This window comes from Berghia stephanieae, chromosome 3, assembly GCF_034508935.2.
Source record: "Berghia stephanieae isolate SIO BIC M18660-M18661 chromosome 3, UCSD_Bste_1.3, whole genome shotgun sequence".
In the NCBI taxonomy this organism is placed as follows: domain Eukaryota; kingdom Metazoa; phylum Mollusca; class Gastropoda; order Nudibranchia; family Aeolidiidae; genus Berghia; species Berghia stephanieae.
In genome coordinates, this window is record NC_088362.1 from 68,528,042 (window position 1) to 68,544,220 (window position 16,179).

Consider the following 16,179-nt stretch of genomic DNA (forward strand, 5'->3'; position numbering starts at 1 on the left):
CCACTAAGAGGAATACGCTCAAATTAAATGTTTACAAATCATATATAATACGTAAACAAAACATAATACAGTGCATAACAGAGAGACCATTTACAAGGAAAATAAATATCACCTCCCAAAACAAACTATTTGACTGTTTCCCTCTCAGCCAGGTCCAGGACAAAACCAAGTCATCTCATTCCAAGACAAAGACAGAAAGCAAGTTGGAAAACAGATTTAGGGGATAGAAGGCCCATTACGTACCTCCCTGCCCACTATGGAACCCCACCCAGAGAGGGGGAAGGGGACAACAAACACGATCAAGTAAAACCAACAGGTGAAGTAAGAACCACATAAGACTTTTATTGTTTTTTGTAAGCAAATGTGGCTACAACTTGGAACAAAGTTTTTGATCAAAGTAACAATACGTTGGTTGCTGTCTTGAGTTGAAGTTGAGTCAAGTGGTATGCCTGAATCAAAACCAGTTGGCTTCTTGTTTGGTCAATATCACTTTTTTTTTAAATCATAAAATTTTTAATTGTGTGGCAATGACCACCACCTTCACCATTGGCAGTCTGAACAATATTAATGATAATATTGGTGAATATTCATAAATAAAACGTAGCCTTTACAGAACTGCAGGCAATAAAACTTACAAAAACATATAACAAAGAATAAAACCAAATTTCCGCTTTCATGCATCAACTTGCTTAATTTTTATCCAATGGATGAATGTATTTCAGTTTTTGAGCAAGTCAATCGCCAAAAGCAGTAGCTGGATAACTACTATTAATGAGCTGCCTAAGGCCGTTAATTGCAAAAGAAAAAGGATTTACCAAAAATGAATAAAACAGCCTTCAAACCATTCTCCAGCCAACACATTAGCTTTAATACATGTGGTTAAAATAATGTCACAGTCGGGGAAAACATATAAAGTCATGTGACATTCAGAACACAATCTTGAGAAGCACTCATACCATGAGTGAGCGCAGAATTGATCATCAGCATCATAGGATTGGCTGTCAAGAAGACGTAAAAGTCTTGAATATGTAAACGATTCAAGCATTTAATGGTTGGCTGAAAAAAGGATTTGAACCCAAACCATCCCTTGTTGTGTATTTTGGATGATACCGAAACTGTTTCATTCATTTAAGCGCATTATTTATTCCATTTCATATTGTCGCAGCTTCAAATGTTGAAGGTTATGCAACACTGCAGTACTGAGGACAATCTTTCAGTGACAGAAATGCTCCACATATCTCTCGTTCTTCACACTGACACCCATACATAATCTCACCCCCTTTATCCCAAATGGGGGGACACATATTCTATCTTTCGTAGTTTAAGTAATTTCAATTATACCAGCACACCTCAAACCCTGTTACACATTAATTCACAACAATAAAATGTCATTTCTGAGATGACAAAATTGAGAGAGAAAAAAGTATACTCATTGTGCTTTCAAACTGGGATAAAAAATGTGATTCCTTGTACAATTCATACCAGGGCAATGCTTATACAAAACATACTCTTTAGACTAGTATTATCACACACACACACACACCCACGCATACACAATAATAATAATAATAATAATAATAATAATAATAATAATAATAATAATAATAATAATAATAATAATAATAAAATAAGAGCAATAATTTTTTTTTTGTTAAAACGTGACGTTGACACAAAATGTTAGTATTTGATCATAATTGTCAATCGCATTGAATAGATTAACAAGACGATTGTAGTACCGTCAACTGGAGTAAGTTTGCCTCTAAGAATTTGAGTAATATCAGCTTTGTTGCAATAAAACTAAATATACTCTTATTGGTCTGAAAATAAAGAAGCAGAAAAACCCCAGTTAACAGTACTTGAGCTAATGAGTAAGACGGATTTAAGTTTAGTCAAGTAGCAGCCTTCGAACTTCAAATGCCAGCAAATCAGTTATAAAACTGAGACAACACAGTCTCATGACACAAAATTTAAAAAAATAAAATATTAAGAATGACTGACATTGACTTTGTGACCCAAACAATTATGACAATAATTGCCAAAATTCCTGCTTTGCAGTGACTCAACACATTTTTCTCTCCCTATTTTGGTCAGAAATCTTTTACTTTAAATGCTGATTGATTCAGATGCACCTTGACTTGTCAAACGGTCTGAAGCCTATAATTCTTTAAAGTTTTTGGTTTGAGACTGTTGACTTAAGGGTCATCTTAAAAGTGCAATATTTGTAGAAAAGCTCTCTGGCCAATTTAGTTTTTAATGTGTTTGTCAGCAAACGGCAGTATGGTAAAAATTATGAACACACACCCAGATACAAGGCACATGAAATATTGATTGCATCAATACAAAATAGAGAATGAAAACAGAACTAGTCATTGGTAGTCGGTCTCCCCTGACAGGATGTCAAACAAGCTGTCACGTGACATGTCTTCACCACTCTACAGCGTTGATTTACATCTCTGTCATCTGATACTGGAACTTGCGACACGCCAATAATTGTAAAATCGAGCCAATTGGATAAACTGTAGATTCTGGCAATAGTATTCCTGTTTGTACAGATTACTCTCTTATTCATTCAGCTATGTTAATTATAATACTGATTCATAGTCCTGGGTATAATAATATTAGATGAATCCATACAAAGTGTAGTTACAATGCTATTATCAAGACATATTGGATTATAAGATATAACGAATAAGAGGAAAAGGGTGTGTGGGAACTGTTTATTATTAATGGAATTTCAAGAGAAAACTGAACACTAACAAATCTATACAGAAATGATTATGGACCACCTTGAAAGACTAATGGGTGTGAAGAAAAGTCTTGGTTACACCAGAAATCTGTACAGGGCTCCACTTCTAACTTAAAATTGTACCTAGTAATGCCTACGAGACACCACAATATAATAAAGAGTGACTGATTTGTTTTAGCTTTAATACAATCAAAACAGATGCTAGCTACAGTTTCATTAAGTATACATTATAACTCCATCCTTACAATCAAAATGTACAGTTGGTGCTGTGTAACTGTTTACCTTTGAAAATCTAAACTTTGCATTTATTTTGAGGTCATATGAGCCAAAGAACAGAGGAAGATGACAGATCAGCTTATATACCAAAAGAATAGAAAAGACAAAGAGAACAGCAGCAATTTTTCCATAAGTCTAGTTTGAGACCACTCAAATCAACAACTGGATCCTAAGCAAGAGAGATACAAACAGATGATTCAGACTTCATACATCTTGATTATATCCCTTCCAAAAGACCAAAGCCACGAGCAGGGCAAAAATAAAATCTCATCCTAGGACAATGTAAAAACACTCGGCACTTGAACAGAAATAATGGTAAAGAATATACAGTAAGATTTTATCTCCACAGCCTAAATAGGAGTGCTCATCCAAAATATAGAATTGATCTTCTGTACTTTGCATGATATAATGTTAATTTTTGATTCAATAAAATCTTTAATAAAATGAGACACCATAAATACTCCGGTCCTACGAGAGTCAATGCATTTTGGACAACTATGAAATCTCTATGAGCACATGAGAGTTTACATCTGATTAACACTTCAAAACAATATAATGATTTTGGGTTCCATTTAGACAGCAAACCTCTATAATAAATAGTGGGGATATCCCTACTTACATCACACTATTTGATACCACTTTACTCAACTTTGTCAACTTGTGTATTACTATCAGCTGTTTGTTTATACTCGCATCAATACTAAATCAATCTGTTTGAGTAGGATAACTGAGACACTAAAATACTAAATACAGATTTACTTCTTAATTCTTTGTACACCCGATGAATCAATATCGTTACATCAAAATAAAATAGATACACATAACATATGAACTACCTGTCCTTTAAAATGCGATTATGTCGTAACCAATGAATACATCTTTCTATCAGTTAATCCAAACATAACTTCATAATACAATTCTTTTTTTAAACTTTTTTTTAAATCTGACAAAATAAAAACAAATATAACAGGTCCAACAAAACATTACAAAACGTAAAAAAAAAAAAAAGAAAACAAAATAACAATATTGATGACAGTTTTCAAATAAATCTTTTTTTTTTTTTTGGTAATTTTTTTTTTCTCTGAATATGAATTACCACTTAAATTTCTTTCAAACACAATCTGCCTGAATTGTGAGGAAAGAACTGGATTCATATTGTTTGACATTAAAATAAAACGGAAATGATTTGTAAAATGAAAATAATGATATAACTGACTGTACAAATCTTCGAAAACAATTGTCAGTTTCAGGATTTGGAAGGAGAAAATATAACTTATTTCGAAAGGGGGCAGAGATTTTTTTCTTATTTGTGTGGACTGTCTAGGCTTTATAATACTTATTTTTTTTCAAATATTTGGAGAAAAAAAAAAAAAACGCAAATCCTAATGACAAATTTTAGTCATTTGAGTCTTTCTAAGAAAATCTGAGGTTTTCACTTGAACTTGAAGATTTCTTTACCTTAAAAAGTGAAAAAAGAAAAGAAAAAAAAAAAGAGAGAAAACTCAAAACGTCATGCCTCCAAGCACCACGCTGTACTGAATATCTACAGTACATCAACTTACAACATCTCAAGAGTTTTACAACACAAAAGACAACTTATGAAATAAAACAACATGCAAGCAGCAATATTATACTGGCCATATAAAAATAAAAATAATCTGAATTTCAAAGAAAGACTCAAATGTAATAGAATATATATTTCTTCTCTTGCCCTTCTTTAGTCTTTAGTTGTTGCCTAGACAGCGGCATTATGACAAATTTTCCTTAGCTAGTTTCTGCTAGTCTCTGTGCCCAGAGGGTACGTGGCTGGAAGCCTTTTGTGTTGTCGGGTCCCTTCGGATTGCGGATGACTACCACTCTGAAAGCATTGTCTTCCGAAACACTCTTGAGGCGACTCAGTAAACGCTCAGGGCGATTTGTATTTCTGTATCACAGGACAAAGAATAAATACATAAATAATTACAAAATGAATAAGAAATCTGTTTTTAAGATTTGATAAAGATACACTAATGAGCAAATAAAATTACAAATTAATTGGGGGGGGGGGGGGGGATTAAAATATAGCCAATTGAGAACAAAACAATAGAAGCATACTATCAGAAGTGGAAAATTTCAAGTTAAGGATGAATACATATTTTGATAGTTTATTTCATATTTGAAGCTGAATCTAAGCTTTCCAATAATAATGTATGACATGAAAGTGCTTTTTTTAACCATTTTTTCGCCCCCACGTTATAAATTGAAGTACAAGTAAGTAGTGTAAATAGACAAATTTTGGTGTTGGGTGCCAAAATTAATAAAAATTACCACTGCATGTCCCCTTAAATTAATTAGTTTTCTGGGGGGGGGTTGGTAACAAAATAAAATAGTTAAAAAATTATAACGAATCCAATAAAATAATCTAAGCACTGCCAACTAGATTAACGGATAAATCGAGATTGTGAACTTTATTATTTTTCAATGGAGATAATCTGTATCATTGTCGTAATCACCATCGCTGCCTTCTTCACTATATACTATCACCTCACTTTCATAATGACAATCAAATCGAGCAATATTTCCTTTTTGATGTTTGCAACAATATTCTTATACATATTCTATTCAATGTTTTCTGGTTTTATCAGAATTGTGGCAAACCATAATGTCTTTAAATTTCTATTCATCTTTTGGTCCAACCATGTCATCAATCACATGATTTGTTGGTGTTCAACGATTGGATATTTCTTAACAAATGTAAACACACTGCTTTGTTTATGACAGTGACATATATACCCATGTGTCAAGCTGAACATAACCAATCGTGATGTTAGACATTTCAAAAGTTGTGGACACTTTGCATTATGTGACCTCAAGCACATGGAAAGGTAATATATAGACATCACCATTGGCCAAGAACTTTGCATTAATAACTGTGTAACTGTGAAGCACATAGAGCATGCCTTCGTCATGGTTGCATGGTTATGCGCTTTATAATTATTATTATTATTATTATCATATGGATTTGCCATGACAAAACAAACATACATGCAACACAATATTCTTCATGTTAACTGGAATAAAGCAAAACAAAAGAGAAGGCTTGGAAAACAAGTATACAAACTTACGTGATTTTCCTGAGACTGCACGCTGAGTACTTTCCGTTGCGTTGGTTTTGGACAAGGACAAACTCCACCTCATCCCCTGGTTGGATCAAGGCACCATCATGCACCTCTGTCATGTGGAAAAATAGTTTCTTACCTTCCTCTGCCTCATAGTTGATAAAGCCATACTGTAAAAAGAAAAGAAAAAAAAATAAGTTTTAATTCAAAACACATAAAGAGAGTATTCTGGCAAAATTATATACCACATGATGTGCTAAGTAATGGAATGGGGAAAGTGGAGAGCAATTAATTATTATACTTACCTCCCTTTTTGGAAAGCATAAACAATATTTTTCCCCCTTAACCAACCCCCCCCCCCCCCCCCCCCCACCCCTACCTTTCTTTTACTTATAATCACTATCATTTCTGAAATCAAAATTTTAGAGACAATGGCTGAATGGTGGAAAGAAAGTTTCAAAATACGAATGATTCTGCCAAAAGCAGAAGGTTAACAGAAATATTAATCCTAACAAACAGTATCAAAATACAAATGAACCATGTATCGCTACTTCACAAACCACTTCCATTTATTATCAATCTCAATCCTGCTAGCTGTCGTTAAAAATTCTGAACCAGGAACAAGATTATCATCATTATTACCACTATTTTAATTACTTTTTTTTCGCCTATTACAAGAGCTGTAACCTAACAATAATTGCCTATTTGGACAATAAAGATTATTATTATTAAAAAGAGGGATATATTTGAAGGAAACCAAATCTGGTCCTCCAAAAAATTTTATATTCAGGTGACAAAAGGTCTTTTCTATAATGTTCGAAACAAAAAGACAACGACATTTAGTAATTCATAACAGATCCCAAACCCCTGTACCATGAACCAGTATTGGTCTGTGGATTCATTGATGGTGAGCCATACAAGAAACATTTTACTATTGCATTTACATTTTCTCTGAGGTAATCAAATTTTTTAATTTCTATTATTTTCAAAGTTACATTTCAGCCAATTGAGAGAATTGTGGTCTAACTATATTACATTTTGAAGACTTGTCTAAATATAAATAAAACATGAACTTTGAACAAGATGTGTGTGACTGTTGTGGTCATTTTGTAGTCGAATTAATGAACTTGCGTGATACCAAAAAAAAACTATTGTAAAGCACTATTTGTGGATATTGGCACCATATCAAATAATAATTTATTTTTTTTTACATTCAAATAACTAAAGGTTACAAAGACAACCTTTAGCCACAATCTAGTATCAGGTCAGAATCAACAGGCCCAACTTCCTTTTCATTTTTGTTGTTTGCTAAAATTGGCTAGAAGGGTCAATTACCTGGCCTTTGACAGAATCCACTTTAGCTCTGATGAATTTCCTAAGAGCTCCAATGTTTATGGCCCTGAGGGATCCATCTTTCTTACTACAAGCTACCTGGAATCTGACAACATCATCTTTCTGAAGGAAGTCACGCTTGTCAGCCAGACTGGTGATGCCATAGGGGTAAGGGGGATCACTCAGATCTTTGTTGTCTAGAATAGTAAGTAAGCAAATGCAATCAGCGATTGATCACTTTACAAAATTTAGCACAGGACATTATTATGTTTACTTTTTTCCATATCTTATACATAGGAAAGCAGAGAACAATACTCATTTTAAATGACTTAAATGCACTGAAAAGGGTATTTAACAAAAGTTTTAATCATTTTGATAAACTGACAAACATTAAAATATTCACATTATTCATTCAGGGTTGCTAATTCAAACATAAATTTTTACTAAACCTTTGAAGGGTTACTTTCACAATGAGCAAATGATATACTACTAAAATGATGAAATTGGCACAATATAATAATTACCGATGCACCTAGAATGGGCAAAGAAGAATGGTGGAATGAAAGAGTAAAAGAGCAGAAAAGGGAGAGAGAAAAAAACTGCGTTGTAGATGAGGTGATTTGCAAGGCATGGATTTTTTCAGGTAGATTTGCATCAACTTATTAGAAAATTAGAAAATGGAGCCTCAAAAATTTGAGGAAATATATAACCTTATGCAATATCTGCAACCCTGCTATAATGATAGTTTCACATATAATAAAAAAAAAAAAAATTTTAAAAACAGTGGCAGGATGTGTATACCTTCTGTAATAGCCTGTACCAATCCTGGATATTCTTCCTGTTCTGGGTTGACGATTCTCATTGGTCTAACTATCCGGCCTTGCAGGGTACCCTTTTCACGAACAAAGTCCTGAGAAAATAAATTAGATGACGGGTAGGAAATGGAAGGGAACTTCAAGGTCTGATATTTTGTTTGATCTTTAAATGTTTTGAAGGAAAAAAGAAAAATAACATTAGAACAGAGAAGAAAGCGTGACAAAGTGACAACATTTTGCAAAGAACTAAACGACCAAGTGAAACTACCTCTTGGTGATATTCAACAAAACAAGAGGAAGCCATCCAAGTTTATGGTTCCCCACTCTAGAGTGAAATAGTATCACAGCTCCAGTGAAAGAACAATACTGTGGTCTGTGGAATCTTCAAAATTGAAGTTACAGACTTAAAAGGAAGAAAAGGAAAAAAGTGAAAATCGGATATAAAGCTGAAATTTCAGACTCGTATAAACTACAAATGTAATTCCTCACTGATGTATCCCATTCGCATATGTGACCCTCCGCCTCGAAACGGTATTAAGTCGGGTTTTTCAATTTTGGGTTTTTGGTACCCAATCATAGCTTATTTTATGCTTTAAAATTTGATACCAAATTTATACAATTCTGATCATTCATTGCCGAGATATGACCGTTTGAAGTAGGGGGAGTGTGAAAAACAAATTTTGAGAAAATCGACTTTGAAGTGAGGCACCGTATTCACGCACAGTCAAATCAATGGGCAAAGATAACTCCTTAGATACGGGCATAAAAAATTTGACGAGAATAGTGAAATTTGGCATGAGCTTAGATTATACATCTAATAATGTACATACAAATTTTTGAAACAATCCAATTATTACTTTTGTAGTTATTCATCATTATGTAAGATGTTCTTAAACAAATAAAACACTGGAAAAAAAATGCCGACAATTGCTCACTTTTTCAAGAATTTTTGATATTTGAATAAAGAATCAATGAAATAATGTATTATTAATGTGATATTAATGTGAAATTTTTGTCTTATTTAATAGAGAAAATACGATTTCAAAATGCCAAAAGTTAAAGAAGGTTTTATAATTTGAAAGTACAGTTTTGAAACTACGTGAAGCCGGATGGGCAGGGAAAGAATTATCAAGAAAGAGGATTAGAGAGGAAGAGATAGAATGAGAGAGTAAAATACACACACACACTCGCACATGTGTGTGTGTGTGAGAGAGAGAGAGAGAGAGAGAGAGAGAGAGAGAGAGAGAGAGAGAGAGAGAGAGAGAGAGAGAGAGAGAGAAAGAAAGAAAGAAAGAGAGAGATATAGAGAAAAAGAGGAGCGAGAGGGGGAGGGGAGAGAGACTACTTGTGCATTAAGAGGACGCGAGGGAAATAGAATAAAGATTGAAACCTGTATAATTGTATGTGTTTGTGTGTGTGTGTGTTTGTGTGTGTATGTGTGTGTGTGTGTGTGTGTGTGTGTGTGTGTGTGTGTGTGTGTGTGTGTGTGTGTGTGTGTGTGTGTGAAAGAAACAAAAGGGAGACGGAGAGAGTGAGGTAGACATGAAGAAAGGGATGGAGGCGGAGCAAAGAATTGTAGGGATAGTTTAAAGAAAGCATTTTGTTACAAAGTAACTCATAGTCAATCAACTGGAAACATATTGACCAATGAGATTGCAATTAAAGAAATGGGCTGGTCAAATCAATCATTGCATTGTTTCCATTTTGAGTCAGATGACAGCTTGAGGAGGGGTGGGGCTTATTGTGTAGTGACTTACATGAAAACATGTTATTGAATCTCTCAAGTTGTCCTTAGCGTTCACCCACATTGTTCATTGTCTAAAAAGACACCCCCCCCCCCCCCTCCTTTCTTTCAGTATACAAAGAAAGCACGACAAAACGAACATCCATCTCTCTCTCTCTCTCTCTCTCTCTCTCTCTCTCTCTCTCTCTCTCTCTCTGTGTGTGTGTGTGTGTGTGTGTTTGTCTCTCTCCCCTCTTCATCTATCTATCTATATCTATATCTATCTATCTATCTATCTATCTATCTATCTATCTATCTATCTATCTATCTATCTATCTATCTATCTATCTATCTATCTATCTACCTATCTATTTATCCATTTGTAGGTTTGTCTTTCTGTCTGTTTATCTATCCATCCATTTCATTTTTTAGTTACACGTATTTCCATCGGGAGTTCATTAATTGTTGAAGGTTCTATTTATTGTTCTGCTTTTGTTCTTAAAATTAAATGTTTATCCTACAACAATCTCTGTAAGTGTAAGATTAGGCAACTGTTGTCCTATTAAGTCTTAGCATGTCCTATAATTTCATGAATAAAAAAAGAGGGACAAAGGAGGACCATCACCTCGATGCAGCTAGACAAAGAGATAAAAGCACGTGGTGTGTATCAAAATGCACAAACACACACATATGTAACACACGCATGCTGACGTCATGAAGCATCGCCCGAGCATTATGGTCTACAGCCACAGCGCATGTGATGAGCGTTGACCAATCAGAATCATTCATTTGTAAGGTTGTCAGGGAAAAACCTAGACTTGTTTACAGTTTTTAAAGTTCATTATTGGTTGAACCATGAAATTGTGAAAACAGTCATGCTTTCTCAGAGATAGATAAAGACACGCCCTTTGCTGTGATATCTTACATCTTATTGGTGGAGAAAAAGACTCGGTATTACTAAGCCTTGGGAAGGGTGGCTCTCTGAGAGAAAGTCAACTCTCGTTTTGAATGTGTCACTGATAGTTGCATTTTTAAACTTGAAATTTATATAACTTATCGTCATTGTTTATGTTGAATTATTATGTTTTCATGTAGAAAAATGATTGTAGTTTCTGAAACAACCAAAAACTGAAATTTGATAATTTTGACCATTTCCACTTTAAAATCGGTTTTCTTCGTTTTCCAAATCCCGACTTAATACCGCTTCGAGGCGGAGGGTCACATATGTGGCAGGTCTGCACAGAAATATTGAATAAATAATGAAAATAAAAGCTTCAAAAAGGAAAGAAATCTATAACAGAGATAAAATCCTTATTTACCAATCAACAATATCTGACCATCTCATCAGGAAAAAAAAAAAATTTAAAAGTTGCATTACAGCAGAATCAAAAGGAAAACTCCCACCTAAGCTTTGTACTTACATCTGGAGGGATGGTCCCCTTGGTGAGTTTTCTAATATTCTCAGCACTGACTTTATGACTCTTTCTGGCCAGAACATATTCCACCTCATCTCCAAGCTCCAATTCATTTGCCTCTCCATTGAATGAGCTGTAATGATTGTAGAATGTATCATATTTACAAGGGAAAACATGTTTACAAAGGAAAAATTATAATAATCAGTGTCTGAATAAGTATCAAAATTTGTGAAGGTGAAATAAAAAAATTTTTTTGTCAAATTTCAAGAACTATTCAGTCCATATTTCAGAATTTTAAGCTAAACCTGCAAATTTCTTGAAACGTAACCTTTGTTTATGGGGATTATAATCACATCTTAAACAGCGAGACTAAATTTCTATCAAATCATTACACACCAGTTTATAACTGCAGATTTTCCCCCATTCTCTCCTTAGAATGTCGTTGACATTAAAATTTTATGGCAGGCATGCCTGGTGTATCCTCGTTTCGCAAGGACCATGTGGTTTATATAAATATCATAAACCAGAATTAGACTTATAAAAAAATAGACCATTCCTCTTATTAAAAACTAGTATACAGGTTTTCTTAACACTTACTGAAAAACTTAATTAAAATGCAAAAGGTCTAAATAAGATAAAAAGCAAAATGCCTGGGTACCTATGGCCACATACTCAGGTCCTTTGAGCTGATCACTACTTTTTTTTTCCAGGACAAAAAGTGAAATTTTGTCTTTTCTTTGCCCATCTTTTGCTATTTCAAATTTCCAGGACAACTCTGAAGTTCAAGGACATTAAAGTCATCCCTGACACATAAAATGCTTACCAATCAGCTCTGTACTAACCTAAAGTGAAAGAAGACTTCCTTTTCATGATCTGCTGTTTCAATAAACCCATAGTTTTCCTTGAGTGTTGCCACAAATCCATGACAGCGACCAGCAATGTTTCTGAGAACAACCTTAATCATGACTGCCTGTTTCTTGCTGTTGGACTTCAACATACCAATCTGGAAATCCACCTGAAAGACACAAGTTACAACCAAGAATATATAAAGTAATCAAAATATAAATAAAGAATAAACACCTACACATCACTTTTTCACTGACTGACCATACTCAATGCACTTCACAATGCTTCATTGTATCCCACAATAGGCCATATGGAACCAGATTTTCACCCATGCAGTAGTGTCTTACTCAAGGACACAACGATAGGACTAGAATTACACAATTGTCATCCATCCATTCCACTGACCATTCTTAACATAGCTCGACTGTTGTGGCATGACAGCAACTGTACCACTGAGCCATCGAGGCACATTAATAGAATGCCATTTATAATTTGACAAGATAATAAATTCTTTTTTTTTTTTTTTGTACACACAATTTTCATTCTAGTCCCCTAATTAATTCTCCATTTATAAAATAAGTTGCAATAGCCCATTGTCAAAATTAAGATAAAAAACTGATTTCACTTATTTTACCAATGTAAATGTTGCTGATCTGTTTTTGTAATTAAATTGAAGCTTACATTCAATTTCACATTGTTATTTATTTTACCAATGACAAAAAAAAAAATAGCAGTGATGTAGTTCCAACATTTACATACCTTGTCTCCAAAGCGAGGAAGATTATTTTGGTCAGTGACATCTTTGACATGGTAAGGTATGTGTTGAATTGTGCCTTCATAGTCATAAACAATGTTACCAGGCTCTCCATCTTTATTTTTACCTGAAATGAGGAATAAAAGATCCATTTCAAGACTGGAAATAAGAAGATGATTGACAAATGTAAAGCCAGATGTAAAACTTATATGGAAAGGACAGGACAACCAGACTAAATTAACAACAATTAGGATATACTTATTCCCTATCACAACAATGGTTAGATGGGTCTTCAAATGAACAAATAGGTCTGTTTACTAATAATGGCATAGAGTCTATAATGATCCATTCCCCTTTAAATTGTAATGTGCTGAAATTTAGCCATTGTATGGTCATGAGAAAAACAAATACAACAATGAGAGTGCACAGAATGATGCGATGGTTTATTTGTTCTGGACAAGGCACACCTAGCTTGAAGAGGATTCGCGTGTCTCCATTTCATTTGACCTGTTTTTTTAGGTAGGTATGTATATAACTGGAACCTCTGCTGCAGAGACTTTTAAGAGCCTCAATCGGTTATAACAGGGCCATAGGAACCAACTCAATATCTCTAAATACAATGCTTTAGCTGGAATCAAACTACATACTTAAATAAAAAATTACCTTGTGTCTTGTGATTTGAAGGTTCCTTGTCCACAGTGCCAATATAAACAGAGGACTGCACGTTCATGAATGACACAGACCCTTTAACAAGATGTTTAATACGAGTGGCCACCTGACGTCCTGGTTGAGATGAGTCTTCATCCACAGTGAATTCCAACTCATCCTGGATCCTGGGATTGTATGTTTGGTCCATGAACTCACTGAAATGAAAGAACATCCGAGCATCCCGGTCAGCACACTGGATGAATCCATAGCCATCCTTCAGGGTAGCTATGACGCCCTGAAATGATAAAAAAGATGGAACATTAGATATGCATTAAAATGACATTAACTTAATGATCAATTCTCAACGATTAACTCAATTTAAGGTGATGTTAACAAAAAGTCTCTTCCTAGAGATGGATATTGATTTTAAAAAATTAAAATAAGCGAAACAAAATATTTCCACTTTAAGAAAATTTATCCATATTTGGAACATTATTCACATTTACATATTTGAATAGCATCCTTTTATCAATTATTTTTATGTGTAATTGTGCCAATGAGAACATACTGAAAGATTATAAATGGACACGCCCCAAATGTCTTAAATACGCCTTAACGAACTAAAATCCATAAATATATAACCAAAACTCTCCAAACATTTATTGGGGGTCCTGATGGCTCAGTTGGTAGAGCCCCCCCCCCCCCCCCCCTCACCCGGTCCACCCAACACTGATTGGGTAGCTTGGTCTGTTAGATCTGGTGGAAAGTACTTTGCAATAGACTAGCATCCTATCCAAAGGGTAGCAAGCAATTGCTATTATCCGTCTCAGGCTATAGAAACCAGGGTAAACTCCAGCTCCATGGGCCTGATGGCTATAAAAGGACTACTTTTTTTCCCCGAAGAGAAATAGTTTTACTTTTTCTCTGATTTCACCCGAGTAAGAATAAGTTTCCTCCAGTAAGGATATGTTTGTTGCTCGCTGCAGCTTGTCCCTTCTGTCAGTGGCAATCTGGAATTCTACAGAGTCTCCCTGGAGCATGGTGCACTCTCCTCTCTGGTCCTTCTCTCCAAATGGTATCTCTATCAGGCTGGAGATAAAGCAACAAGTAATTAACTGCATTGCATGTATTAAATACTAAAGGTCTAAAAATACAGGTTAAAATTCCTTCATACAAAGTAAAATCAATTGAGAACAACACATTAACATAAGCATTTCAAAAGATAGATTTAGAAGGGTGAAATGGATGAGTTCAATCAATTATATTGACCAATTCTTAATAGAGCTATTTGCTTGAGACCCCATATATTTTGCATTGAATTCATTTAAGGAGTTTTAAAAAGTCTGTGGCACTTCAAGGTCATATTGATGCATTCATGAGAAAAGAAGCTGATACAAAGATTTAAAAAATAGATTTCATTCATCAGCACTTGTGAGACTATTGAGAAATAAAAGCCTAAGAAAAAGTGACAATGGAGACCAATTCTGTGAAAAATTTAAAGGAATGGATTCAAGCAGTTTTAATGTATTGAGCCTAATTATGAGAAAATAATAATGCAGGCCTTTTCAGTACGATTGACAAATGGTTGGTGAAAAAATTGTCAGAAATTTTTGAACACCTGAAAATAGACACAACAGGATAAAAATATGGACACAACACAGATATGACACGTCAATTGACTAGTCAAATCATGTCACTTTCCCCTACTTATTTATAACGAGGTCCTTATTTTATGGTATCAACAAAAAAAAAACCCCAATTATTTGAGGTCCCAGGTCTGAGTTAGTTGTAAAATGGAAGGAAGAGAACAATTCCTACCCTTTTGAAGGATGTGTATCTAGACGTCTAGTAATCGACACGGGAAGCTGCGCATCTTTACTCCTGTTTGTGTTAAATGTTTACGCTGATTCTTTCGTTTATTTGGATTAATTCTTATAGAAGAAGAAGAAGAAGAAGAAGAAAGAAGAAGAAGAGAGAGAGAAGAGGAAGAGGAAGAGGAAGAGGAAAGAGGAAGAGAAGAAGAGAAGAGAAGAAGAAGAAGAAGAGAAGAAGAAGAAGAAGAAGAAAAAGAAGAAGAAGAAGAAGAGAAGAAGAAGAAGAAGAAGAAGAAGAAGAAGAAGAAGAAGAAGAAGAAGAAGAAGAAGAAGGGAAGAAGAAGAAGAAGAAGAAGAAGAAGAAGAAGAAGAAGAAGAAGAAGAAGAAAGAAGAAGAAGAAGAAGAAGAAGAAGAAGAAGAAGAAGAAGAAGAAGAAGAAGAAGAAGAAGAAGAAGAAGAAGAAGAAGAAGAAGAAGAAGAAGAAGAAGAAGAAGAAGAAGAAGAAGAAGAAGAAGAAGAAGAAGAAGAAGGAAGAAGAAGAAGAAGAAGAAGAAGAAGAAGAAGAAGAAGAAGAAGAAGAAGAAGAAAAGAAGAAGAAGAAGAAGAAGAAGAAGAAGAAGAAGAAGAAGAAGAAGAAGAAGAAGAAGAAGAAGAAGAAGAAGAAGAAGAAGAGAAGAAAGAAGAAGAAGAAGAAGAAGAAGAAGAAGAAGA

The 16,179-nt window shown here is 34.4% G+C and overlaps 1 protein-coding gene across 2 annotated transcripts in view; it reads right to left on the minus strand.

The window, feature by feature from the left end:
• Positions 1-322: 322 nt before the first annotated feature.
• Positions 323-16,179, minus strand: part of LOC144968281 (cold shock domain-containing protein E1-like) — a 50,481-nt gene continuing 34,624 nt past the window's right edge. For both annotated transcript variants that reach the window (XM_078906482.1, XM_078906483.1), the window contains 9 exons: positions 14,571-14,742; positions 13,669-13,948; positions 13,011-13,132; positions 12,248-12,420; positions 11,412-11,538; positions 8,254-8,362; positions 7,456-7,649; positions 6,127-6,290; positions 323-4,946 (listed from right to left, as the gene is read on the minus strand). In XM_078906482.1, the coding sequence (XP_078762608.1) occupies positions 4,787-4,946; positions 6,127-6,290; positions 7,456-7,649; positions 8,254-8,362; positions 11,412-11,538; positions 12,248-12,420; positions 13,011-13,132; positions 13,669-13,948; positions 14,571-14,742 (1,501 nt within the window). In that variant the 3' untranslated portion in view covers positions 323-4,786. The remainder of the gene's footprint in view (positions 4,947-6,126; positions 6,291-7,455; positions 7,650-8,253; positions 8,363-11,411; positions 11,539-12,247; positions 12,421-13,010; positions 13,133-13,668; positions 13,949-14,570; positions 14,743-16,179) is intronic.